At 39.4% G+C, this 27,674-nt stretch overlaps 1 protein-coding gene across 9 annotated transcripts in view; it reads left to right on the forward strand.

Annotated features, from left to right (window-relative positions):
- NUBPL (nucleotide binding protein like) overlaps positions 1–27,638 on the forward strand; it is a 120,388-nt gene extending 92,750 nt beyond the window's left edge. For 4 of the 9 annotated variants that reach the window (XR_002440898.1, XR_002440896.1, XR_002440897.1 and 1 more), the window contains 2 exons: positions 25,911–26,194; positions 27,495–27,629. Coding sequence is in view for 1 of the 9 variants with exons in the window: in XM_021403807.1 (XP_021259482.1) it covers positions 3,663–3,725 (63 nt within the window). In the remaining 8 variants the exon portion in view is untranslated. Of the gene's footprint in view, positions 1–3,662; positions 5,233–25,910; positions 26,195–27,494 lie in introns of those variants that run through there. The other 5 variants (XR_002440902.1, XR_002440900.1, XR_002440901.1 and 2 more) reach the window with 5 other exon arrangements.

The raw sequence follows: 27,674 nt of genomic DNA on the forward strand, positions 1-27,674 counted from the left end.
AAAATTCCCACCTGGAGCACTCCAACACCAATTAGTGTAAATACTTAATTGCAAAGGCAGCTTAACTTCTGTCAGTCACCTTTTTTCAAGTTGATCTGTCATTCCATTATCCTGTTCATGCAAATGTCTAGCTGGGGAGTAGCTAGACCACCCAGAGCTTAGTGTGCTGCGCATTGCGCATTGACACAGCTGCACTACCCAACTGCATTGCAGTTATACTTATGGGACTACTTTGAATTACACAATTGTAACTTAAGTTCTTGCTAGAAATTTATGCATATGGGAGAAAATATAGCTTTACATAAGCAGTAATGAGCTCTCAGTTAGCGGGATAAACACCTTGAAGTTATAGCAGTTCTATGAAAAAAGTCAGCTTAATGCTCAGTAGTGCCACAGTAAGGAGTGCAAAGCATCGTAAGACAAATTATTTTAGGAAAAGTCGATTTAATAGCAATTATATATAGACATACCATTCAGGAGGTTCCTGAGTCACGAATGGTTGAGGGCCTGGAGAATCCTCCCCTTGTTCTAGTCTTAGTCTTCTGTAGGCTTCTGTCATTAGCCACAGTTGAAGGAAGACTGCTGGGTTAGCTGAACATTTGGTCTGAACCTTTGTAGCTGTGCTGATATCTACAGAATTGGAAGGATCAGTTTCTTTTTCTTAACCAGTGTTTTAAATTTCATTTTATTGTCCTTAGCTCTGTCAGCCTTTGCTGTGGCTGATATTTTTTGCTTTCCTTGTTCATTTTCTACTTAAAAATTTTAACCTGTCTGTTGTGAGTTATCATTTAACAAGGGTAAACCTTTTGCTGATATTTTCTGTACTCTGGAATAAAAGCTTTTTGTTCTGTTCTTCATAAACTAAAACCCAATGTTTACTCTTATGTCTCACTTGAAATTTTTCTTCAAATTTTTTCAAATTCTATTGTGATCATTGTCCATGGGTATTTGTTCTATCATAATGTGGTCCAGAATAATAACACTGTAAGATTTCAGGTGCAGTCTTATTTAAACTAACATAATTTTTTCAGTATTTTATTTTGTATGTAAGTGACTGAGATTTCCACTGCACTTTCTAGTGAAGGACCCTGCAAATACCACAGCTGTTACTTCACAGGTGACCAGGTAGACCAGAATGACTTATCACAGAAATTGAAGGAAAGTGAAATCTGGAGAATGTAGTGAAATTAAACAACAGGCGATGTTAAAATGACCAAATACTTAACACCCACTTCAGTTTTAGCTGCAGTATTGTCTTCACTGTGCAATATCTGCTCCATGCTTCTCAAGTCATCTGTTATACATACACCTTTGTGAGATCCTGCAGTTTCTAACAGCACACCTCTCTTGGTAATAGTTACGCTTTTTTTTTTTTATTCTCTGGAATGAATTGGTATGATCTAAATAGCCATGAGGAGGTATAGGTTGTTTTTAAGCATATATAATGTTCCTAGAGTAAATGAAGAAATAGTATCTGATTTTTTTTTAATTGGTGCCATTTAACCATGAGTAATTGACTATGTAAGACAGAATAATTAACTTGTAGATGTTTTGTCAATTTATGTACTAAGGGGTGTAAAAGCTACTCTGAAACAAGAGTCATCTTATCCATGATACAAAGGCTGAGCAAAATTCAGTTCTTCAGAATCCCTCATAAAGAATCTTCAGTTATCTGTGCGTTGTCTGGATTTAGCACTGCTTTATAAGCGTTGATACACAGCTTAATGGTTTCAAAGAAGCCTCTGACATGTAGTTTGCGTGAGTCCTAAATAAGTAGGTCATTATAGTGTAAGTCTGTAGAGAAAATAAACATGAATAGTACCAGTCTTCTGAAGACATTCTAACCATAATCATCATGTTATTAGAACTACATTGTTAATCTCTTTAATGGTCTATATTAATATTCAAAGTTGGTTATAAGAGGAAAAAAAACAAAGCTCTTCTCACACTGAACTTCAGAATAAGAAGTACTACTTTTTTGGCCATACGTCAGAATCTCTTATAGCTCTTATTTAAAATAAGTCTTAGCTTTGTCATTGTACAGCTAGAGGCTATGAAGCTTAGCACAGGCTTAAATCACATGAGTAACAAATATGGATTCCTCCCTGGACTTTGATGTAGCTGCTTGCATGAGTAACTTCTGTGTCCAGTGCATTTCAGGATTAAGGTCTTCAGCTACTCTGCTGTGGTCATAATGCATTTGGTGTGTTCTGTTATTTGCAAGTAGATGGTGCCTGCGTTCCTTACAAACTCAAGAATTATTTGATTTAGTATGAAGAGTATCAGAGTCTGAGAGTACCAGAAAAGGAAACTTGACAGGTGAGGAGCAAAGCTTGGAAGTGAGGAAGCATGCAGGGCTGCCTGCAAAAAGTGGTTGTTATTGTGCTCAGGCAGCTGGTGCTCGTTGTGTGAGCGCGACACAGATCTTCTCTTCCTGCCCCGCAAGCTCTAATCTTATCTCTTTGTCAGCTGATTTGCTATATTAAAGGCTCATCAGGACTACCAGGTCTAAATCATAGAGCCAAATAAGAGGGGCTCCAAATGCAAGCTTATTTGAGAAGGTGAAGAATTGCCTCGGTTACTGTCTAACGAAGTGGAAGCAGGCTGAATAGCAGGGGAGTCTTTTATTTTACTAGGCAAACAAGATGCACCAGCTGGAAATTGAGACATGACAAATTCACATTATAGATGAAGTTTCCATTTCACAATGGAAGTAATCTCTGAAGAGCATACATGAGATATATATATATATGTATATATACGCATATAGTACACACATGCCCTCCACAAATACCCCAAACACATACTGTTTCATGTGAAAATCTTTGTATCAAGATCAGAGACCTTTTTAAAACGTTCGATTTCATCTGTGAGTTGTTGAGTTTGATAAAGGAATTAACTGGGTTTTATTTTGTAGTTTATGTTGCATTAAAGCTTAAGTAGTGTTTTTATATACATCTTCTGGCAGTAGGTTTATGAATATTTGATGTTAGATTGATTATGTTCCCAGCTGTGCCATTCTGTCAGAGAGGTTAAAAGAGAGACAAGCTTGAACTGGGTCACTTCTGATAGTCATGCAGCTTTGGGTTCTGCCCTCTGACTTACAGCATCCTACTGCATGTCTCAGGTTGGTGTGAGAGTGAGACGTTGCTGTGTGGATTCTAGTGTTGCAGAATTAGTTATTTTCAATACCTGTTCCAGTCTCTTGGAAATATGTCTTTTTTTTCTTTTAAGTGCATAATCAATTAATTATCTTAATTGTTTTATTGGAATGCTATTGTTTTCTCTGATTCTCTGACTCAATCCTAACTACAGTGCATCTGTCTGTGAGGTGAGGGGTGTTTATAACTAATAGGACCTGTTGGACTAGAGCCACCTTCCTTTTCAGGACCTCACATCCTGAAAAATTTTGATTGTTTGCTGCTGAAGACATTAATTCAAATTCTATTCTAAAAATAATACCTAAGTTTTGTTCACTCTGATGTTTTAGATAATGCTTGTACTTATTTTATATGTTAGTGTATTGTTTTCTTCAACACAAAACTAGCTAAATAGAACATGTTTTTCTTTTTCTTTGAATGTGTGTGAAAAAACATGTACCTAGCTTGACATAAAGTATTTTTTCATTGAAAAGTTCTGAATATATGTTTCTGTTTTTGCAGGCTAAAGCATATCTAAAGATAGCTATGGAAATAGTAAGACGACTGCCAGCACCTCCAGCTTGAACAGTTTGTCAGAAACTTACCAATATAGTGATCTTTTGATGTGACTAGTGCAAGAGTCCTACTTAATGGTGTGGATACTTTTTTTTTTTAAGGGCATTTCTAGGAGTTAATGTATCATAATTTAAGTTACAATTGTGATATTTACTTGTTTTCAAATCATTATTTGGCCATGTCCAAATGGATTCAAGTATGCATGATAGATGATATTTAAATGCTGGATTGTAGCATTTTCAAGCAAGAAGGGACAAAGTACATCTTTCAGATGTGCCCTGTTTTAAGGTCAAGAATGGAAAACATCTTGTCCAGCCAAGCAGAATGATGTCAAGTATGCCAAGATGCAAGTCCTGCTTAAGAAATGACATTTGCAATGCTATAATTTCTGTAAATTTTGGTTCAGCTTTTCACTTGCTTAACTACCAAACTGGCCTTAACCTTTGCAAAACCTGAAGTAGAAGATTCAGTTATGTAACTGTAGTACATTTTTTGTGTTCTTTTTTAAATAAATAAAAGATACACATATACTCTGATTGTAATGTATCGTGAACCAATTAATTCATTATTGGATAATGTTCGATCATGAAGTAATTCAGTTTACTGGATAATGGATTACATGACCCTTAGGCTCATTTCTTGACTGCCTTACATTATAATAGACAGGACACAAGGTGACTGAGGTCTTCGTGGAAAACTCCAGAGCTCGATTTGCCAGGGGAAGCAAATGATCAACATAAATTAAATTCATGAATGCATACTCCTATAACAGTGCAGCAACTTGGAATTTAATCGTAAAGATACAATTTTGAAGGAGGGAAGACTTTGGTCTTCAAACTGCATGGCCTTCTGGTTTTGTTATCTTACTGCTTTACATTCTGTGATATTTATTCTTGTGTTGGTGCGTTGAAGTAAAAGAATATGCCTTCAGGGAATGAGTTTCTCTCTACAATTAGATGTTTGAGTTGGCATTTGCACCGTTTCATCTACACAATACTAAGTATAGGCATCCTAAACATAAATCTTAACTACACTGGGAGATTCTCCACACTAAGGAATTCTGTGCTGTTGACTTCTGTGGGACACAGATTCTCCCTGTAATCCAAATAATTATTCATAAATTTTTCGTTAGTTGATTTTCTTTACGGAAGCTCTAGAAGATTTAAAAAAAAAAAAAAAAAGTGTCCATTTAAATTAGGAATGTTTAAATCTCACATACCCAGAATTTACATGGGTAAGATGGGCATAAATTATGGGTTAAATTTCAAGCTTAATTGAATTTGCAAGCATGTAAATGATGTGCTTCAAAACTTGGTTTGCTTATTTAGTTATTTCAAGTCAATCTTGTCACATGTAATCAAGCCGCCTCTCCTGTGCCTTCCCTCATGAGATCTTGTACCAGTGTTTTGCCTTTTCTGTAGCAGGTCCCAGACCTGTAGAACTGACACAAATATTTAGACCCTTTCAGTTGTTGACTAGATTTTACAAAAATAAAAGGTGGCTCAATGTTCTGCTCTTTATTCTGTTGGTAACTTCATTCCTTTTAATTGAGTTTCTCTACACATTATTTACTTGTGTTTTACCCACTGTAGTATTTGATATTTATGTCTATAATAATCCTGTGATGGTTTTGGCATAGTACAATAATTAAAAAAAAAAAAAGTGGTATTTCTGACTTTTTTAGCAAAAGACTGTGGTATCCTATGAACTTTGCAAAAAGGTTTGTGAATGCCTCTAACATGCCGTTCATATTGGGTGAACAACGAATATATCTGTATACTTTTTTTTTACAAATTTTTACTTTTCCTCCTTTTGATGAATTACTGTCTGCCGTGTTGAAACTGTTACCTGTAAAACTGTATTTAATGCATTTTTATTACAGAAGGGAGTTACGATTACGTGTAATCAGTTTCTAATCCAGTCTGAAAATTCATGTTTAATTAACATTTTTGTCGAAGGATTGGACAATGTAGCAGGTGAAAGCTGATTGATTGATTTTAAAATTATCAATCATTTAAATAATATATATTATTGCCTAAAGGACCAACAGACCTAGGTGTGACATCTTCACATTTTAAGGATTACAGTGGCCAAACCAAACTTAAAATGGGAACATAGTTCCCTTTCTCACGTGTGAGAAACACATTTCCCTGTCCTCTTCCTGCGAAAGAACTGAAGGGCATAGACACCGTGTTATTGATACTTAATGTTACAGAAGCACACACTTATTATTATTTTTTTAATTCTGGAGTACATTGTTAACTAAATATTAATGACTTCTAGTCAGTGCACGAGATTTGAAATGTTAGTCACTGATATTGGTTATTGGTTGCCTGTTGGATCAGTCAGAAGCTGAGCAGGAGGCACTGGCATTTAACCATACATTTATAAATAAGGTCACAGACTTGACATACAGTGTTGTTTGCTCTTTCCAGTTCTAATATTTTACTTTCCTCTGTCTGATATTTCTTAGTGTACCACTATAGTTTTTTGTAAAGATGCTAATCCTAACAATAGCACTCATCTCTCCTGGAACTGCAGGGTTAGGTACTCTTTGCTCAGGAGCAGTGGAGACTTCTTGCAGAATTACCATGACCATGGGTTACCAGCACATAATAACTGACGGTTGTAGTGCTGTAAATTGCAATTACAAGCTGCAGCATCTCGCCAGGCAAGGGAGGCGTGCGGACAGAGGGACAGAGGCTGCCGTGTGCTATCTCCTGTGTGTGCTGAGGGCATGGTTGCCAGATTGCTCGCGTTGCTGCGCTACCTGTGTGAGCTGCTGCAGTTCCTTCTGTCCTCTTTGGCACGCTGCTCTTTGGGTCGTGAGTGCAGTTGTGCTTGTGGAGAACTCCTGCTGTTCCTTGGTGAGGAGCACACTGTGTCTTAATGCACTGTGTCTCCTGGCTCTCAGCAGTCTCAGTTTTGCTGAAGTTGAAGTTCAAAGCAGGTATGAAATCGTTTGTGTAGGAGAAGTATTTTGCTATAAAATTTCTACTGCTACATTCTGATTGCTGCAGACTGGTAAGCCACTTAAGACTGTGGTTTGTACATTCCTGCAGATGTTAAATTTCTCTTCACAATAGCAGCAACACTTTAATTGTTCTTTGAAGTTGTGAAAGTAGTTTACAAATCAGTTTTTTCTCTACTAATTCAATTAGACTTTAAAACGCTTTTTGGTTGCTCTGATTGGTGATCATGGGAATGAAGCAGCTCATTTCACTGTATTAAAAAGTAATTCTGAATTTGCTTCAAATGAGACTCACTTGGACCCATTGTAGCAGGCGAATCCCTCCAGTGTCCTTCCCTTTGTGAAAATGGTTCCCATCTTGGCCTGCTCCAGCTCCCTTTGGTGTCTGCTCGTGATTCTGCTGGACCTATTGGAGTGGGCTGCTCGCATGCTGGTCAGCTGTGCTGTTGTGGTTACCGGGCCCCATAGTGCACACCGAGGGCTGCAGCCACGGGGGAGAAGAAAGGGAGGTAGTGCCAGTGAGAATATCTCCAGGTTCTCAGAAGACCCTGCCTTAATAACACCCAACTTGCTGGTGCTGGAGAGAATCAGCAGGAGAACGACAACAAAGGAAAAGCCTTCTGTTGCTTAGGTGAAAGATTAAAGAGCTGTGAGCAACTCTGAGGGCTGCAGAATTGATTTGCAAAGGCCTCTGTGATACTGTGCAATGAGATAAAGAGGATTTAGGTACTCCAGCTGTGCAGAGCCGCTGCAATAGCAAACACAGCCCTCAGATTGGCGTGTGAGCTCTGTACCTGAGTACCCAGGTTCCTCCTTTAACAAGGGGAGCCAGGCTCTGTTCCTGTCTTTCCAGGTGTTGGTGTGAGTGGTGTCTCCATGCCTACATCTTCACAAGGGCAGCAGTGAAGGTGCAAAGACCTGTCCTGAGTCCGAGAAGATGCAAATCCACAGCCTGTACACTTCGGGTAGTTCCTTAGCTTAGTCTTCACTAAGGACAAGCAAGGAACATTTACTGCTTCTCCTGATAAAGCCGTATTGCTTGTAAAAGGAATAAGGAACATAGTCCTAATTACAGGAAATGTTTTTAGCCTAATGACTTGAGCTGGACTTTGATCCTTGCCCGCAGCGTTTTTGATGAATTTTACCAAATGAGTCTCTGAATAACATATCTGATGAGTAGGGGAAGTCTGGTGCTGTGGCTGCTCACAGGCTGAAGGAAAAGTGGTGCAAGTCTGCTCTGGGGTTTGGTAGTTGGGTGCCGCATGAATATCTCAGAGCCCCATCTGGGCCCATATTGTCATTATCCTTACTTAGCAGAAATGCTTCCTGGTGGAGATGCTTAGGCAGAACAGCTCCCACTTAAGGAGCGTGACAGTAAGATGGATCTGAATTGCTGATTTAATTTCAGAACTGACTTACAGTGACAGGAGTTATTCCTTATAATGGTGATTATTTTTTATTTTGGCAGCATAGCAGCCAAGGCACCAGTATGTCAGCTCACATATCAGCAAAAGAAAAAAAATCATTCAAAAAGTAGCTTTCAGCTAAAATTAAGACTTATCTTTTATGTGAGTTCTGTTTTACATTATAAAGATACTAAGTCTGAAAATAACGTATATATAAAGATCTGTATTTTTCCATTATCTGGGCACATTCAGTGAGACTTTCTTTTTGGCAAAAAGAGGACAGGCAGAGCTTGTTATTCCTTATGCACCTATTGCTCTGTTTATCTGTTTATATGAGTTTGGATCTGCATACCCACTTTAATCTGTGCAAATAAATGGCTTCTCCTAGGGTGTACGTGAGCCTTCGAACAAGCTGGTGGGGAGAACATCTGTTGTCCTTTAATATTGTTTTGAGGACTCACAGATTTATTTGAAGTGCTTTCACTCATACCACTGGGACTTTATAAAACTTGTGTTATTTCCTGTGGTCCAGAGGTTGTTTCGTCTTTTCCGAGAGAAAGGCAGAAGACTTCTCACACTTGCCTCCCCCATGAATGCTTCCTGTTACTACATAAGGGCTGTTTTAAGAATACAACCTTCTGATTACTTTTTTTCTGAAACGTATTTATTTTTAATGACTTTTTGATGGTAGTAGAGCACTTTCCCCTTCAAAGGGTTTCTTTTTTAAATTGATATTGAGGAAACGCTCTAACAGTTTTAAAACCCAGTTTGGCTGCTATTTGGTTGAAATAAAATGTGAGAAGCTTATTAAGGCAAGCCCGTGTGCTGTAGATTTAACTTTGGAGTGTTCCTCCAGTGTGTAAATGTTACAAATATTTTTACATTTAATTAAGTGAAACTGCTAAAGTGAACAAAAGTTGAAGAGCCTGAACGTTTCCTGCTCCACAGTGAGCGTTCTGGAGGTGGTGTGAGACCTGTCTGTGCAGTGGTCAAACAGGCCGGGATGAGTTTGTGTTATCTGCTGGATCAGGAAGTGTCTGCCTGCCACTTTCTAGAGGAGGAATTTCCATATAAACAGGCTTTTGTCTCTGATACCTTGAGGCCTCTAATTAATTACATTCAAGATTGAACCAGGGTGGATTTGGGTTTGCACCACTTCCTGTTGCTGGATAATAGGACCCAGTGGCTATTTCAGAGAGTTACTTTTTAAAACAAGCATTAAAAGGCTGGGAAAATATGCCTCCTAAGCATCTAGACTTTGAAAACCTAGGCTAACAAACCCACATTTATTCGTGAGTGCCAGCACTACTGACATCTCTTTTGTAATGCTATAATATCCTAAGCTTTTAGAAAGCCTGTGAATTTGTTGCTTGTTTGCGCTTTTTTATAAATGCGTGTTTAACAGATGCATTTCTTATATAATATAGATACTGTTGCTTCACTTCTGGCTTGATTTCTCTGCATAATAAAGCTCTTACTTCGAAAGCAGATTTCCTTGCCTATTGGTAGGTAACACATCTAGAAAGTTATTACTCTAGAGAAAGAAAGATAGCACTCTTGGAGGCTGAATGCCATCCTTCCTTGTGGGTTAAGGTAGAAAACTGTAATCTCAGTCTCTGTGAATGTTGTCAGGTTTGTTACCCTGATGGGAAATACATCTTCACTTATACCAATTGAAACTGCTGATAAAACATCTTTTAATTATTAAGAGCTGGTAGTTCTTGAATTTTGAAATCATTACACGCTAGAGATTTTTATTTGAACTGTTCCTATTTTTAAGTACAGCTTTTAAGGCAGACCAGCAGAATAGTAAGGACGTTTGGACAAACTCTGCTGTGGAAATTGATTGCTTTCCATTGGATGAAAAGTTCTGCTGTTCTCACAAAGAATGACTCACTCAGGTTAAGTATTGCTCAACATCAGTATTTGTGTACAGAACGCTGCATATGAATCTGCAATAGCAGATGACAGGAGGGAAAGCGATGAAGTGCCAGTGTTTGCCTGGAATGACCTCGTGCCAGGAAGCAAGAGGAGTTTGTTTGGTACAGCAAAACTACAAACAGACCTTTAGTGAAGGCAGGTGGGTCAGGGCAGAGCAGTGGGTCTAAGTAGTTTGTAAATTAGAATGGCATATGAGAGGAAATAAAACACTTATAGAAATAAAATTGGATCATACTTGTTCTGCTTCAGCAGAAATGTGTACATAGGAAATGTATGACGGGGGATGTCTGGCACCACAGAGACGTATTGATCCTCGTGCTTCAGAAATGAGGAGGGACAGAAGGGTCAGATCACTGCAGACTGTCAGGAATCCTGATCTGTGACACCATTTCTTCATGGTAGGGTAGTTACAGGAATGTATATTTACAAGAGAACTGTTTAAAAAGCAAACAAACAACAGCAGTTGCCACAGAATGTTACTTGAGAAAATAGACTAAAATAAATTAACCTGAAGTTTCATCTATTCCAGTCCATTTTTTTTCAGTCAGCAGTATACAAATGGTTTCATGTTTCTGTTTTCAGCAATTTACTGCTGTTGGTTGGTAAGGTAAAAATAAATGGGTCTATGAATAGGGGCTACAAGGGGGAATTTGGTGCTCTGAGGTGAGATTGCAGAATTTTCTTCAAAACAAAATGAAGAAAAGTGGTTGTTCCGTATTTTCTGTTTTGTTTTGGGGAACTACAGTCACAGTAAGAAAAGATACCAGCTTCCTCTCATTTTGGATAGCTTGATGGAACTCTGATAACCAGTAGCAAGTCATGTAATGACAATAGGAACATAGCCCTTACAAAGCTCTGCGCTTCTGTCTTTATGAATGCCATATTAACCTTATCTTCCTTGGCATGAGAACAATATCCAACTGGCACATAAGATGTGAAAGCCATTTGAGAAGCATGGGGGTTCATTGTCAGAGTGATGGATAGTAAAGATGTATTGAATCCAGATTTTCTATGCTGTAGGAGCCCGCAGCACTGAAGTAGTGCCATGGAAGTTTTCACCTCCTAGGTGAGTTCCAGGCTGTCTGTGACTTGATACGGAGAAAAGTCACACCCTGAACTGTGGCAGCATTAAACCTTTAGACTCTGTGTTCTCATTTCCCTCACACAGGAAATGACTCACTGAAATATTTATTCTCTGCATTGTGATCTGCGCTGCCCAGGGAAACAGGAATCTATTTACTTTATAATGTATCAGTGCATCTTATCAGACTGTACGGTATCCGGGAGCCAGGGTTGGCTCTGGCCACCATTTATTACTGACTGGTGTTCACTGTGTAGGAGCCCAGTTGCTATGTGTGATACTTGGGAATGATGTTCTCTAATTGCGCTGACCACACCTGACTGTTGTGGACTAGGATTGCTGCTTGGATTTGCTCTCCAGCTGAGTAATGCTGCATTTTTTGTAGGCCATGCCTGGCCCTGCATGTCTGAAGTTACCACAGTTCATGAGAACTGCAGCTACGAGGGGACACCAGGAATGACCCTTTAGCAACTTTCACTGTGTAACTTGGTGCTTTGGGAAGCACTCAGGCACAGCGAGGGAGTATGGAGGTGGCAGAGCTCTCCTTTGAAGTACTGTGAATTAGTGTTTTAAGGCACACTGACTTTATGAACTATATTTTACCATTTGTATTGTTATAAATATGACAAGATTAGTGAGATTCCTGTGCACGTCATCTATACCTATGCTGTATATTGCTCTTCAATTAGATTGAATATATTCTGGTATTTTAGTGTCATCATAATCTGGCTGTCTGTTAGCAGGCTGACTACTGATTATTTTAGTGGTATTGCTGACTGCATCACTTTGTAAAATAGATAATTATTTCCCTGTGTGTGCGTGTGTATATGTATATATAATGCCTCTTTGTACTTTCACCTATGCAATATATCTCCTGCTTTTTCCATTGGGCTTCTACTACTACTACAAAAAATGGAATATGTGTATGATTTGTTTATGTTTTCAAAAAAAGTTTTAATTTCTAATGTGTGCTAGTCAAGCAATACTTATAGCAAAAATGCAAGACATTTCTAATGTGCTTTTATTCTCCAAGTTCTTTTGAAAGAAGATGTTATTCCTAATAAAAGAACTCTTAAAGATAGTGTTCATATGTTTGAGAAACAAAATGCAGAAAACCATTGACAGTGCAGTTCTGTAGTTTCTGATGGGGGATATCAAATGCCTGTTTTCTGTAACCTGCACTCCCTAGCTGAGAACCACTGAAATAAAAAATAAAATAAAATAAAACTTGGCATCCATGGAAGCAGGGAAGTGGTCAACATAAATGCGAAGAGAGTGATTTATTGTTTGCCTTAGAGCAGAGAGCTGGTAAGAAGCTAGCATTCTGAAGCCAAGCTGTAGGAGTGGTGATCTCACTGCAAATTAGAAATGTTATGACTTCTAAACTCTGCTTTAAATAGGAATTAATTTCACTCCTGTGATGTGTTGTGGAGAACTGGATCACGGTTGCTGTAGGTGGCCAGTTACTGCTTGACGAGTCAGGCAGCGGTGAAGCTTCCTAGCAATTAATGTCTTCCTGAGGATTATTAGAATTTGACCAAGATCTATTTATTGGCGTTACTGCATACAAACGATTTTATTCAACAGCTGCAATTGCTTTAAAGCCTCTTCCTGAATGCTGACCTCCAGAAATTTTGTCCCATAAGACATCTGTGACATTAATTTGACTAATTGACTGACATCCAATGTGAGGGGCACGCTTATGCATATGTGTGGGGGAGGCACAGATTGCAAGCCTGCCCTGATTGACCATCTCACACAGGAGCCCTCTGCCAGACTCACTTCAGGCTGTGCTTCCAGTAAGGGAGTTTTGAGCACTGGTGCTCTTTTAATGAGCTAGTGGTAGATAGTCTTGTGAAGCAGTGATTCCATGAGAGCAGAAATCTTGTCATAGCTAATTCATTCTGAAACGTGTTGTAACTGCTCATTACCAGTGTTTGTCATTATGTTTATTTCAGCTGTTGTTTTGATGTAAGCACAGTCAAGTGATCTGACAACAGCAGAAAATCACACTGCTTTTGGAGTGTTAGATGCAGTTTAAGTGTATTTGCAGCAATTAGTAGTCACCTGCAGTCTGTCATCTGTTTCTGGGGGACACCCCTCCTTGCAGACTTATCCAGATTTCAGCAGATCAGCACTATTTGTTGTGGTATTTCAATCGTGCAGTGCTGTTAACTTGCCCAGTTTCTTGCAAAGTGAATGTGGCGTAGGGCTTCTCCATTTTGAGCCTCCAGCAACTTGCTGACTGCAGTCTGCTGCAGTGATTCTGACAGCAGTACGAGGGACACCCCTCTAGACTGCAAAACATTTTTGTAAATGCTGGTGCATGTGGTATAAATCCTGGCCCAACCCCCTTCCATGCAGCACAGGGGCTCAAAACCTAAATCCCCCTGGAGAGAAAATCAGACCCATTCATTCACTGTGAGGACTATAAAAGGGATGTTACAGGAAGAAGGTGCTTTTCCTAATGTGTCACCGAGCTGGGAAAGTTTCCCATACCAGAACCGCTTGGGAAACAAAGCAGGCTGCCAGCCCTGTGCTTGCTGCTGGGCTGTGGAAGGAGCACATAATCTCCTGTAGCCCACGATAAGTGTATGACCCATCCCTGTGGCTTTGTAATGGGATTGCATCCTTTCATTCTCTGTAGGTTCTGAATCAAGTTCAAGTGTTGATCCCTTTCACATCCTGACCTGTACTGCCTGCCTGTTCCTTGGGATCAGTTAGAAATGTACGTGGAAGATGGGGGAGAGGAAAATTGCGACAGTTTCCAAGGGTTTTTCTGACAGTGTCAGAGTAAAGTCATGTCTCTAAACCTTCCAGCAGCTCTGCAGGAACATTTTTGTGGCATTATGACTACCATTTCCTAGTCCTTGTGCTCCATCGACAAAGTTGTTTCTTTCTTTAAGTGGCTGTAGAAGAGTGGAACAACACGTAGCTATTTATCTCATGATTAATGAATTATCTTTGATATTAATTAAGAGGATTCAAAATTCAGATTATGTTTGTCAGAAATGTGCTGAATTGTTTCTTTGTAACTTATCACACCTGTAAACTGCCTCTGCAGAGGCAGATGTAAGAAAAACAAACACCTCCCTTTCTTTGGTAAAAATTGTGCCCTCCAGAAGTCAGTGACTTGCTTTTCATTGAATTTTTTTTGTCTTTCATCAGTTTGCAAGTAAAACTTTCCTGCTGCTTAAAGTTTTTTTTCTTTCTTTAAATGACTCAATTACTCGACAGGGAACATTGAGGCAGGTCTTATTAGTTGCAAATAGCAGGAGGCTTTGGAGCCAGCAGCAACATTTAGGTGAAGACTTCAGAATGTGCTAATCCAGGTAGTAAATTCATTTGAGGTAGACTCCATTATTCTCTACCAGAAAATACCCATTTGTCTTAGCTGTCTTAATGAAAATACCAAGAAACTTAAGATCCTTGTAAGTTTCTGGCCCATGCAATATGTTAAAAGAAGCTTTTTTAAAAAATACATTTATTTATTCTAAATATGTAGATACTTATCAAAATAGAATTGGTAACAGGCTGTGATTTTCAAAACTGAATGAATTACAACTGTTTATTTCATAAGAATAGTTATTCTCAATTTTAGTATGTTGTCACTGATCATTGTTAAAATTATTTCTGTTTCCTATTATGTGCCTGAATTTGAAATGCTGTGACAAAAATAAATAGGTGTGCAATTGCTTCATCTCTTCTGCTAAGTATTTGATGATAGGATATATACCAGATAGAATTGCTTCTAAATCAAACTGTAATTGATCGTGTGTGCTTTTGTGACATTCTGTTCTAAAAGCGTACAATTTATATTTCAGGGTATGCTGTAACTTACATTTGTAATATTATTTTTATCTAGTTTATGCTAATACTGAGGTTTGAAAAAAGAAGGAGGAGCAATCCTACCTCCTCATCATCCCTTTTTGAAGTGCAGTTGGTATGGCTGGGTGAAATAGCTCATGGATAAGAAATCTGCCTTGTAGCCTCAATTCTTGTGGTCCTGTTCTGAGATGGCTTGATCACATGTCCCTGGAGTCTTCTCCCGAAATCTGCAAAACAAATAGATTTGTCACAAATGTTAACAGCAGAGGCAAGGAAGATTCTCACTGTGTCATGGTAGATGTCATTTGAGAAATCCACTTTGTGTTATATTGCTAAAATAAAATGCAAAGAGATGGCATAGATCACAGCTTGGATTAGGTAGCTGTCGCCAGGAGGAAAATTGGGCTGTGGCCCAATGTTACAAAAACACGCAGAAGGAGTGGAATGATTTCATTCTCTAATACCACCTTAAACTACAGTTAGTACAAAGATCCCATTTTAATTTGCATCCACAATACTTGATGCTTGCATAACTGGAAGGTATATTATTTTTGCAGAAAGTACCCATGTGCTCGCATTTGGCGTACCAAAGAATACCTGCTTCAGGGAACAAACTGATCTGAAGAGATGTAAACCTTTCTCTACAATAGGATGTACACCGTGCTATCAAAACTATTCAGAAGCTTTTACGCTTCAGATTCCTCTGTGTCTGTAACTTCAGCATACTTATACAAGGACACAACACTTGGCACATTTTTGTATATGTTGTGCCAAATACTACTGCCCCTAAAACCGGCATGCTTTCACGTTTACTTTGCATATATCTGGCTGTAAATATCCCTGGAAAATGCCAGTGACTGAGCATTGCTGGTGTTGCTTGCTGCCCGCACCACGTGCGGTGGAAGTTGCTGCTGTGCTTTGCACTCCCTTTTTGTAGCCCTGAGTTTGTTCTGTGGAACAAGATGTGCTTCGTAAAGAGCAGTAAGATAAGCGGTATCTTCTTTGGCTGTTATGCTAAAGTAACCAAATGAAAGCCCTGCCTCAACACTTCAGAAGAATTTGATTTTTCCTGTTCCTTTAGTTAGGAGAACTGCTCTTCTCTCCTCATTGCCGTTCTGACCGGAGCTTCCTATCTGATTGATCTCTCAGTTACTCTTTCTGTTACACCAGAGATAACAAAAGAAGGAAAAAGGCTGTGTTTTTAAAATGGCTTTTACAGAACAATTAAAATACTCTCTCTATTAAAAATAGTATTATTTATATTGGATTAAGCTGTCTAGATATGATGCATGTAAAAATGGAAATGCTTTTTTATAGAAGCTCACAGCCATTCGATTTGGAAAACAGTGAGTGGACATCCCTTCTGAAGAGGAAACATCCTCTCGAGCGTGTATAAACAAATGCTGCCAGCCATTTTTTAAGTAGAATACTTAACTATCCATCACAACTACTTCAGAGTCGCTTAGCACAGCAATCTTGTAGTGTTCTCCCTGTGCAAACAGACATCTAAAAATGCTTCTGCTTATGCTCATTAATATAAGCGCCTTCAACAACATATTGAAAGTGACTTCTACATCTGGTTGCCTTGAAATTTATTAATAAGCACATGCTGTTTAGTAAGTGATTATTTTTTTATAAAAAGCTTTCACAATTCACCTTTCGGAGATAAATTTTTGTCTTTTTAGACAACAGACAAAATAGATTGGAGTTTTTGTTTCTTTTTTTCTCTCTGTGTCTGTTGTGGATTACCTGTATTTCCTGCTAAGATACCAGGTAGTGCACAAAAAAGGAAAACATCCTTTAATGACAATGAGACAGTGAAATGCTGAACTGGGAACCCACCCTGGAAGGTCACACTGTGAATAATTTAAAGAAAGAAAAACTGTACCGGTTGTGCTTCATGATTTTGCATTACAATGATGGCCTTACCCTGCAACAGTGCAGCCATCTGGATTTCTCTTACAGCTGTTACTGATTTTTGTTTCCACACTGAGATGTGGTTAATTAGAGCCTCCTCTTTTACCGTTTGGGTTTGCGTTTTGAGGATGCGTCCTTGTGGCTTGGAGCTTTGATGAACTAGTCATAATCTCTCCATTTCCAGTGTGCTTTTATGTAGGATATACCCCCTTATATGCATGGCATACCCCCTAGAGAAATTACAACAATTATCAAGCTGGTACAATGTGTATAGGGCCTATCAGGGTGTCTGAACATTTGCTGAGTATTGATTTTTCTGCACTATGCGAATTAATGGGAAATTTAAAATCTTGAAGTCTCTTTCCTGACCTAATGCTTTAAACAAATTGTAGAGAGGGCATTATCAAAGCTGGGATCTGAGTGATGGACGAGGGAGGCAATGTGTGAGCATTTGGAGTCTGCACAAGTTGGAACAATTAAAGCTAAGCAAGAAATGACAGGAAAGTGCAAAATGGTGTTTTATCCCAGATGGAACCAGATTACTTCAGAAACCAAAAGGTTCCTCTCCTGTGACAGTTTTCAAATAGCCCTCACAGACTTCAGCTGTCACCACCTGATGCAATAAAGAGAGGCGTGTGTCATTCCTGGCCTTTTCTGGCTTTATTTCCAGGGGAGAAAGAGGTCACAGTGGCTAAAATAAAGTTAGCATGCGTTTTCAAAAAGGTTTGTATTTTAAAACACCTGTTACGTATTTCTCGACGTGACCTCCGGTTCTGGGCAAACGAAAGTGAAGGTGAGAACAGAAAGTCAAGAGCTAATATTGACTCAAAGTGCTCCTAGTTCAGTACTGCCAAACCTGAATTTGCAGACCGTCAACTTCACAAAACCCACCATACACTTAGGAAGGATAAAGAAATAAAAATAAGAAGTTCTTTTATTTGCCTGTGGTTTTATTTTTGCTTTTTTTCTTTTTTTTGAGATTTTATTCACAAATTTCTCTCTACAGCTGGAGCTAGAACCATTTTGTTTTAATAAATACTGAACTCCCAGCACTGCAGTGTACCAGGAAGAAATAGTAGTATTTTAATGAAAGTGCTAAAGTTGGCAAAATTGCAGGTTGTTGAGGTACAGGGCAAAAACCCACTGACATTAAATTATTGCTTAGGCACTGGCAAAAAGGATCAGTTTTTTGTATTTCTCTACTTTAATGAATCCATTGGATGAATAAGGCAGTAAATAAGGCTAATCAATAGAAGAGGAAATCCTGTGGCAGCAAACAGACAATGGCTGCAATTCAACAAACTATGAATACTGAGTGAAATAAGATCTTGGATAGAATGATACTTTGAAGGGGCTCACATCTCCTGAGATAGCTGGACCAGAGCGAAAAGATGGGTGACTTTGCTGCAAACATCCTCATTCTCTCTTACATCACAGGCACAGAAAATCACCCTGCTGGGATGTCATCCCTTGCCACAAAGTATGCATTTATATTTGCAGGAGGCCCAACCTGCCCATGTGTGTAGATGCTGCAGTCTCGGTCAAGTGCATGCATTGGATGGGTTCTGCATGCTGCATCTAACTTTCTTCTGATGATGGATGAGGGCAAGTGAAGACTGTACGCAGCATATGAATTGCTGTAATTTCTGTTCTTTCATACTAAGCAGATCACTACTGACAGCGTTAAGACTGAAGCTGTACCTCTGATGTACCAGACGCCATAAGGCTGGGAACTTCCTGGAAAATAGTTTCATCAATAAATGTTGACTGAATAAAACCCAATTAATTTACATGTTGATTTATATTTTTTCCTTTTATCTAGTTCCTGTCCTCCTCTCCTTCCTACTGCTTTTTTCCTTTTGTTCCTCCAGTTACCAGTGCTGCAATCTTCTTTTGCCAATGGCATCTCTTGGTCCCAGCTCTATGTTCTGTTAGATGGGCTCCAGGCATTCAGAGACCCAGGAGTCACTTCTTTGGCTTATACACAACCTCTATCTCTCCCCACCTCTTTTTTTTTTTTTTTTAGCCATGTAATTACATTTTATTTAACTTAAAATACTTATAAGCCCAGACTCTCTGCCTTTGTTTCCCCAGCCTTGGGCCCTTCTTCTGCTAGGTTTGTAAATATTTAAAATTGAAAGATTCAAATGTAATTACACATTAAGAAATTTTGCTGAGCTTTTTCATTTTCTTAGAATCATTTTTCTTGACAATGCTTCTTACATCCTCAGATTCATGTCTCAAACGTGCATAAGAAACCTGAGAGGTGAAAGGGTGACTGAGTCATACAAATTTACTTTCTTAACTCTTTGTTCAGGGCATTTCTTCACATGAACTGCTTTCCTATTTGTACTTCCTCTCTATTTCTTCTTCCTTGGTCTGATGAAAGAGTGCTAGCACAAAGAGCTCCTCAGTAACAACAGCCTTTGTGTGGTAAAGGCCAAAGAGGTGAGCTACTTCCATCCAGGATGGAAGGAGAGAGATGAAAAGAAGGACACACCAGGAAACGTATTCCCAGCATGAGCATTAATAACTGGTCTCTGCAAAACACTTAAAGGTTGGTGCTTCTGGCCATGTAAAATGTCTTGATCACAGGTGCCAAGTGAGTCAGTGTGTTTTCTATATAGATTCAGAGGTATGACCCAAAGCGCTTCCTGTGGCAAATGACAGTTCTTACTGCTGACAGATTCCTGTACTGTTTGTAGTCAGTCTCTGCTACCTCGAAATTCTGGTGACTGACTGCTCGCACTGAGTAAGAAAGCCCCCATTTTCCAAATGAACAGCCAGTTTCCATTTTCGTTAGATGTTGATGTGCCTAATTTTGGCATTCTTGTAACATGTCAGCAATCCCTGTACACTTCTTAGTCACAGCCAGGGCTTCTGAGGATTTTGCAAATAATTTATTAAATTGTGAGAGAATGGATATTTGATATACCGGTAAGATCAGTGACTAAAAGTTGTTTTGAGAGCTGGGAGAACCACTTGCTCTGTATCTGTGAGGAGCAGAGCTTCTCCGCTCCTCAACTCACTGCATGCTTCAGCTGAGGTAACAGACCCATGGGTGTTCTCAGACAGCTCCATGGCTGCTAAAGCGGTGATCCAGAGCTGCACATATTGAGGAGAAGACTCTGCAGTAATGGCTTTGGGGCTGAAATTGTTGTTGCCACACTGCATCATGATGTCCCAAAGGTGTTGGAAAGAGAAAGAGAGGAAAAGATGGAGAGAATAATATCTGTTAATTTCTTCCTTTCCCCAACTTCTGCTGACTTCCGTTGATAATTTCCCCTTTGGGTCTGAAGGACAATCATGGGCCTTCAAGGAATGGGTTATTCACCTCCAAATTCAGGATGTGTTTGCTGCAGAGGAAAAATGATGAAGACAGACATGGTCTCTTCACTCTAATATCCTTTAATAACCCATAATCTGCTTTGGAAGCTTATTTCTGTATGCTAAGAAAGTGGATTTGAAGTTCTGAAAAATGTCAATATCAGCATAGTAAACAGACTTCTCCCATGCAAAAAAAAAAATGTTCATAACCCCGTAGGCTCTAGTAATCGCTGTTGTTAATTAATAAGTCTTTGTTATCTCTAAACTGAAGTAATACTGTGAGCTACTTGCACTTGCTGCTTAACTTTACTTAATTGTCCAGTCATTTGTCTCAACAATGACTACCCAAGATGCCAAGTCCATATGCAAATGTGTTCTCCTACTCTTAGGGGACTGTTAGTTAGCAAGCTGCCCATTTAATTCGGAACACGTGGGAACTGCTGTGTAGTGTGAACATGGTGGACCAGCAGACTTGTTTCAGTGCCAAAATGCATCACAATCAGACATAATTTTTCAGTGCCACATTACTTTTCAGGGAACTCTCCTGACACACACAGACTTTTCTTCTCTCTGAACCATCATTAGATGCTCAGGGATACAGGAAGTGAAACCTACCATGAGACTTGGGAGTATTTTACATGGCTGGCATGCAGCCCTCTTTTTCTTCCAATTCTGAGGTAGAAATGGCTGTGAAAGAATTTAGTTGCTTCCTGTTAGTTTTGCAATGACCTCTGAACTTGTATTTATACTAGGATTATGCTAAGAGCTGTAGGATTGAAATTTATGTGAATAAAATAATAAAAAAGAAAAAAGCTAATTATTTAGTTGGGGCATGTGGTATGATTTGGCATGCTAACAGTATGATGCTGAGTGTGATATCCTAACACACCTTAACTCTATGGCCCCCAGTTTACAGTGGGGTGCAATCAAGGAGTTTCAGCCTCATTAAGTACAACCTGTGCATAGTATTATATCAAGCTATAAATGACAGCCATGAGCTATGAGGCTGCTTCTGTTTGAGGTAGTATTTTGCTGCAGTTGTGATAGACCAACCTGAGGTGTGAAGGTGCAGAGTATGTTTTAGGAAATCAGCAGGGAGACCTGGAAAAGCTAGTCAAGCTCTCAACACTGAAAGTTTGCCTCTGGGTTAGAAACAGAAGCTTCAGTATACAACTCAGTTGCAGAACTGCTGTTGGTATGAAGAAAGCCAAAACCTTGTCCCACATTTCCAGCTCTACCAAGAGGTCTAACAAAAGATGTTACTGTGACCTTTAAACTTTACAAGCACTGCAGAATCCCTTCTAGGAACTAGAGGGGTGAGGGCCAGCTTTACATAGAGGAATGGTTTTTCCTAGCACCATTGACTTGCTGGCACAATAGAGTGGATCCAGTTTGTCCTGCTCCTTCAACTCCCCTCAGATGGGGGGGAATCCTACTGAGGTGCTGGAGAAGCTCAGCAGACTAGAAACATTGAATTCAATGTATATTTTCCATGCACTTATCTGAGCTGTTGTCCCTCAGCACAGCTCACTCTTCAGGCTACTGTGGTCAGTTCAAGAGTGACAGCAAGCTGCCAAGTCCATGGTTATTGTGAGGCTAATGGAGCTCTGTAACTTTGTAAGAGGCAGAGGGTCAACAAAAATTAAATAATAAAGTAAAAAGTGAGAGTAGAGCAACTACACTGTCATTGCTTGTATTCAGTCATTCCACTGATCATCACTTTCACTCCAATCTGTCTTTTCCATTTTTATGGACAGTATTATTAGCTCTATATACACAAATATTCCTATAGCTTTGCCTCCTTTTTTTTTTTGTGGAGCTCTTTGCCTACATTTTGGTGGGGCTTTCCTTCTCTTCATCATTCATGCAAATCTTTACTTTGTTTATCACTTACTGAGAATGGGCTGCACGTGCTCCTAGTGCTGCGCTCTGACCAGGCAGCATGATGTCTGTCAAAACAAAATTAAAGTAATTTCTTTCCTTCCTGCAGGGCTCTGCAACATTTTGAGTCTCGAGCTTCCGTAGGGCAGTGGATGGGACATGGTATTTTAAAACTGGACAGGGCGCGCAATCCTTTCACCGTTCATGGTGTCATGGATGATTGACCATTGTACTCTTAGCAGTTTATTAGTCTGAAATTTCACTTGCTTTCACATTTTGGATTGAATGGAGATTTCTGTATCTCCAGCAGGCTAGGGAAACCTCAGAAACAAACTTTGTATTATGCATGCTTGCAAACTTTCGGATAGACCTTCTTCTTTCTTCTTTGCTGTAGATTATACTATTATATAACTCCAATGTTAGTTGGTATGAAATGAAATATAGAATAAAAAAATGTAAACAAGAATGAAAAATTTGGCTTACTGGATTTTATTTTTTATGCTGTTTTGTGGTAGATTCCCATTTTTCACTCCATTTTGGAGTGAAACAATTTTTCTAGCATCGGCAGTTCATGACAAGGTATGTTCTGTATTCTGACTGGCATTCTATGTTGATCCACAGTGCTTGTCTTCCTCTTTCCTGTTGGCTGTGCTGTGCAAGTTTTGCTGTGGTCAGTGGTGTTACCTGGTAGGAATCGTTAGAAATGCCTAAGCATCAGCAGTGAGGAAAGAATTTGGCAGCAGTGAGCAACCCTTGCTGAAGAAATGCAGAGGATGTTTGGCTAATGGAAGGAAATTGGAGGAGCCTTTCTGGCTGCAGTACTGGTTGTGGAAAGTCTAATGGAAGAGTTCCAGTAATGTTCGTATTAATTACTTGCATCGCAGTGTTCTCTGCAGAAAGGAGATGAGACAAAGAGAGTCCCCAGGAAAACAAAGCCGAAGATGGAAAGGGGGAAAAAAAAGGAGTAACACTGTGAATGGAGTTTGCACAACAAAAAATAGTAAAAAAATTTTTGTAAAAGGAAGAAACTTGAAAAAGAATTCTGAACAAGTGAAGGTGAATGATCAACAGATACCTAAAAGAAAAGAGGGGGTGGCCATGACTGAGAGGCTACAGAAAATGAAATCATAGGGGAAAGTACAAAAAAAAAAGAAAAAGTATGTGAGATTTTCTTTCAGATAATCTTGTGGAAACAAATGGTGGTTCTGGGTATGAGGTGCTGTTCTCTGAGCACTGAGAAAGCAGCAAGTACCTTGATTTCTGGTACTTTTTTCTTGTCTATATTAATATCTCAGGAGGCATGGTATTGCCCTGAAGTCCTGTGATAGGAACAGTCTATACCGTGAAAATCCAACAGTTTTAATTTATCTGGCCACCATGGATGTCACAGGGCAGGAGAATCATGCAATTATTCTTTAATTATATGATTAGTTAACAGGGTTTCCTATTAAACACCATGTAACTACATGAAGATTACTATGTAATTACCTTTAGTAGATCCAAAACTAATTAGCATATAACCTGTATTCTTGCCTTTGGGTTCAGAAGGCTATAATCTTGTAATGATATGGTACTCACTGTGTTGTTATCCTGCCACTACATGCTAATTTCCATGTAGTTGAATGCAAGGTAGTTTTCATACGAGCAGTATTTGTGCCCTCTTACAGTTATCCTATAAACTTGTGCTCCTGTAGGCTTTGACAATGACTTAAACCAATTACATTTTCAAATTGCCCTTGTGAAATGCTTTTGTTATATCCCTTACTTGCTACTATGCTGTAAACTCAGCTGGATGTGAACTGTAAAAACAATCATGAGGTAGGCAGCTTGATTAGCTTCATTCATTTGCTTTATGGCACCAAACCTAGTGCAAAATGTACACATCCATGTCACTGATGTTTACTGCTCATTTGTTGCAAGCAATGAGTTCAAGGTAGTAAATTCTGTGCATAATGCAGCATTTAAATAGTCATTATAAAATGATGTATACTTTCGAGATAAGTGTCTCTGTCCAAGTAACGAGTTTTAGCAGAGGTACTTTCTGCATGCTGTTTCTCTTCCAAAACTCAGCTGAAACTACTGGTGAGCAAAGCTAACTTAGTTTATAAACAGAGGTTAGGGTGTATCTTTTAGTACATAAATAAAATATTTTAGAAGTGTTGGCTCTATCTTTTTGCATACATATGAGCAAATAAGCTGTGTTCTGCAGTATATCTTTTGCAATTCAGTTTCTAATAAAGAGCTCCATCATACCTCTCAGCTGGGATAGGGCAGCAAAAATGACTGTTGGTTTGATTTTTTGGTGGGTTGTTTTTCATTTGCTTGTATTTGTTTGTTTGTGGATTTTTTGTTTGTTTGTTTTCATTTTACCTACTCCTGTTTCCTTTGCAGTGGTTTTCTGTGGCAGAAGAGAACTAAAAATAATTTTTAATTGAGCAAGAGTTGAGCTAACCTAAATTGTACTTGCTCTGTGTAGGACACAGTATTTTATATCCTGTAAATCCGTATCACTTTGTACAGGAATGTGGTAAACTACAACTGTTCCTCCTTCAGCTTTGAAACTTACCCAGTAATTTGCCATTAAAATGAATAGTATTTTTCAGGCATTGCTTCTTAGCTACAACAATAATTTCTGCACTAATAATTTTCACTGTGCACAGTATGTGATTTCAGAAGCTAATGCCAGTTATTGGGATATAAGTATGTACCTTGTCAGTGGCTTTTTCCAATAGCTCTCCACCCCATCAGTCTTTATAAGGACAGATAGTTTGGTCAATCAGTGGCAACATTTTCATTGGGTCATTTAAATAGTAAAGAGAGGAAGAAAAGTATCAAATTAGTAACTGAGGGAAAGTAGTTGTCTTGCGATTTTTACCTTAAGTATTAATTGCAAGCAGAGAATCAAAAAATCACAGAATCATAGAAGAAGGGCCCCATAAGCATCTAGTTGAACTCCTAGCTTCCCACAGGATCACCCAAAAATCAGACCTGAGAGCTCTCATCAGACTGAGAGCATTGACCAGACACTTCTTGAGCTCCAGCAAGCTCGGTGCCATGACCACTGCCCTGGGGAGCCTGTTCAGTGCCTGAACACATGCTGGTGAAGAACTTTTCCAGAGGACTGGATATGCAATGAAGCTGTGCCTGAAATCTCAGGAGTTACGTGTTTATTGCATCCACCTGCAGAACTTCTGTGACTCTTGACATAGCGCAGTGTGAAATCATTCTTAGACAAAAATTTCTCATACTCCCAAATTATGGAGCAGTTTCAAACATTACATTATTTTCTATCAGGATTTCTCTCACCAGAGACCCACAAGTCCTTCCAGAGAGAATGAGACTGCCATGGCCACAAAGACCCTGCCAGCCCTGATTCTCCAGGCTTGGCACCCCTGGGCTCCTCACATCCTGCCCAGGCGTAGGTCCCCATGTGTCATGGTTTTGACACCATGTCAGCCCCCCTGTAGAGGCTGCAGTAAGGCTGCACTTCATCTACCCCAGGGGGGTGCTTGGTGCCCGAGCCTAGGGCTGCACAGGTGGCCCAGCTACCCTGCTTCTGGCAGGATGGGCCCTGGCCTCCAGGCCCTGCCCTGATGGACCCCATGGGGAGCTCCTTCCGCTCCTGGTGCATTGGCCATAGGGAGCAGCTGGCCCCAAGTGTTCCTGACAGGAGCAAAGGGCAGGAAAGGCACCTGTGGCGCCTCTGTTTCTGTGGCTTTGTAAAGGATGATAAATGCAGGTAGGAGAAGAGAGAAGATAAGAAAGCTCCAGTACTGCTTACAGAGGAGCAAGTTACGTAGGTGTTTTTTTTTTCTTTCTTTTTTTTTTTTTCTGAAGCACAGCTGAGAGCAGGCATATTGCGAGCAGGTTGCAGCATCAGACAAGGGCATCACGAACCTTGTACAAGTACTGATGAACACTTCATGACATAAGGCCACTGCAGACTCATGAAGACCATAACATCCATAAGAATTTCCAAAGACATCCCCTGAATCACAGAGGCTGGCTCTCAAGCATAGAGCAGGAGGAGCTGTTTGCCATCATGTGCATGGCAGTATGCAGTCAGAGCTGAAGGGGTGCACCACCTGTATGTCTTCTGTATGCAAGCAATCAGCCTGAGTTTGAGGTATGTGGATCTTGTGGTCTATCAATCTCTCATTGCACTCTTACTCCTAGGAAAATGTGTTTGATATTGTCATTAATTACTAATGTGGTGATTTGCTGCCTGCACTTAAGTCTGGCTTCCCACCATGCTGTCTTCTCTCCTGTCCCTCAGAGCCTCCTGGTCTCTCTCACCTCTACAGTGCTCCCAATACAGTTTATAAGTGTCTCTGAATATAACAAAACCTAAGACATGTAAATTTTGTCTAAAAAATTGCTGTGTTGTTCCCACACTTTGCATGGGTGCTATACTAAGCCCAAGGATAGGGTGACTGTGAAGATATTGGTGTTTTTAGAGTCCTGGGTGAGCCTTGTTAGCAAGGTGAACTGGTGATGGCTTGGGTCTGTTTAATTCTCCTCCTGAGCCCCAAACTGTTTACAGCCCATTAGCATTCTGTCAGCTGCAGGTGTAACAAATGTACTTTAAGTTCCCTCTCTCAGGCTGCTAATAGAAATACTCAGTAGTAGATCCAGGCAGCCACCTGTAGATCATACTACCCAATCTTTCTATCTTTAATTTTGATGGTGAGATTCTGATGTTTTTGAGTATGTACTTTGTTTCCAGCTAGTTCTGCAGCTATCATCAAATAGTTTCATCTCAAGTATATTTCCCCAGTCTGTTTGTGATGTTGTGTGAGAGTGTCAAAAGCCTTAATAAGTCAAGAAAAATGATATGTACTTATTCTTTTCTATCTATAATGTCTGTCTCTTTTGTCAGAGAAGGAAATTACAATAGTTTGACATGTCTTGTTCTTGGCAAATCCATTATTGGCTTTTACTTATCGCTCTTCCACCCCCTCCTCTCCTTTTTTTCCTTAGACATAGTTTATTTATTTGGTCCAGTATTTTTCTGATAAAAGGGTTTTTGCTCCTGAAGCTTTCTCTGATGTTTTTTCTTAGTTATGTCAGTTAGCTTAATAAAATGCATTCTCTCTCCATATTAACCCGTTCTGGCTTATATTTCTATACTCTCTGAGCTTCAAAACTCTACTGCTGCTTTTCGTCATAAATTAAAGTTGCACAGGCTGGTCTGAATTTTTTTTAGCTTATCTATCCATCTCTTTTAAGTAAGAAAACAACACTGCTGTCCTCCTCCTCCTCTCTTCCTCCTCCTCTCCTCTCCTCTCCTTTTTTCCAGTTATCTCCAAGAGATAACTGTTAATGCATTGTTTCACCTACATCTTTAAGTACCTCATGACGAAATCAGCCTGGCCAGGTGAACTGAAAATGTCTTTACAACTCTAATGTCCTTTTCTCTCTTCTAGGCAGAAGTATTAACCCATGAGTTGTTGTACTACTAGTGTTAGCAAATTGACTGCAGCCAGAGGAATTAGATGCTTTGACCTCTTTCACGTCTTCTACTGACAACTCTCTGTGAGTGGCAAACAATTGTTTCCTTGCGCTTCTTTTTAACAATAACCTATTTATAGAAATATATTGTTGTT

Source organism: Numida meleagris, chromosome 6 (genome assembly GCF_002078875.1).
Source record: "Numida meleagris isolate 19003 breed g44 Domestic line chromosome 6, NumMel1.0, whole genome shotgun sequence".
In the NCBI taxonomy this organism is placed as follows: domain Eukaryota; kingdom Metazoa; phylum Chordata; class Aves; order Galliformes; family Numididae; genus Numida; species Numida meleagris.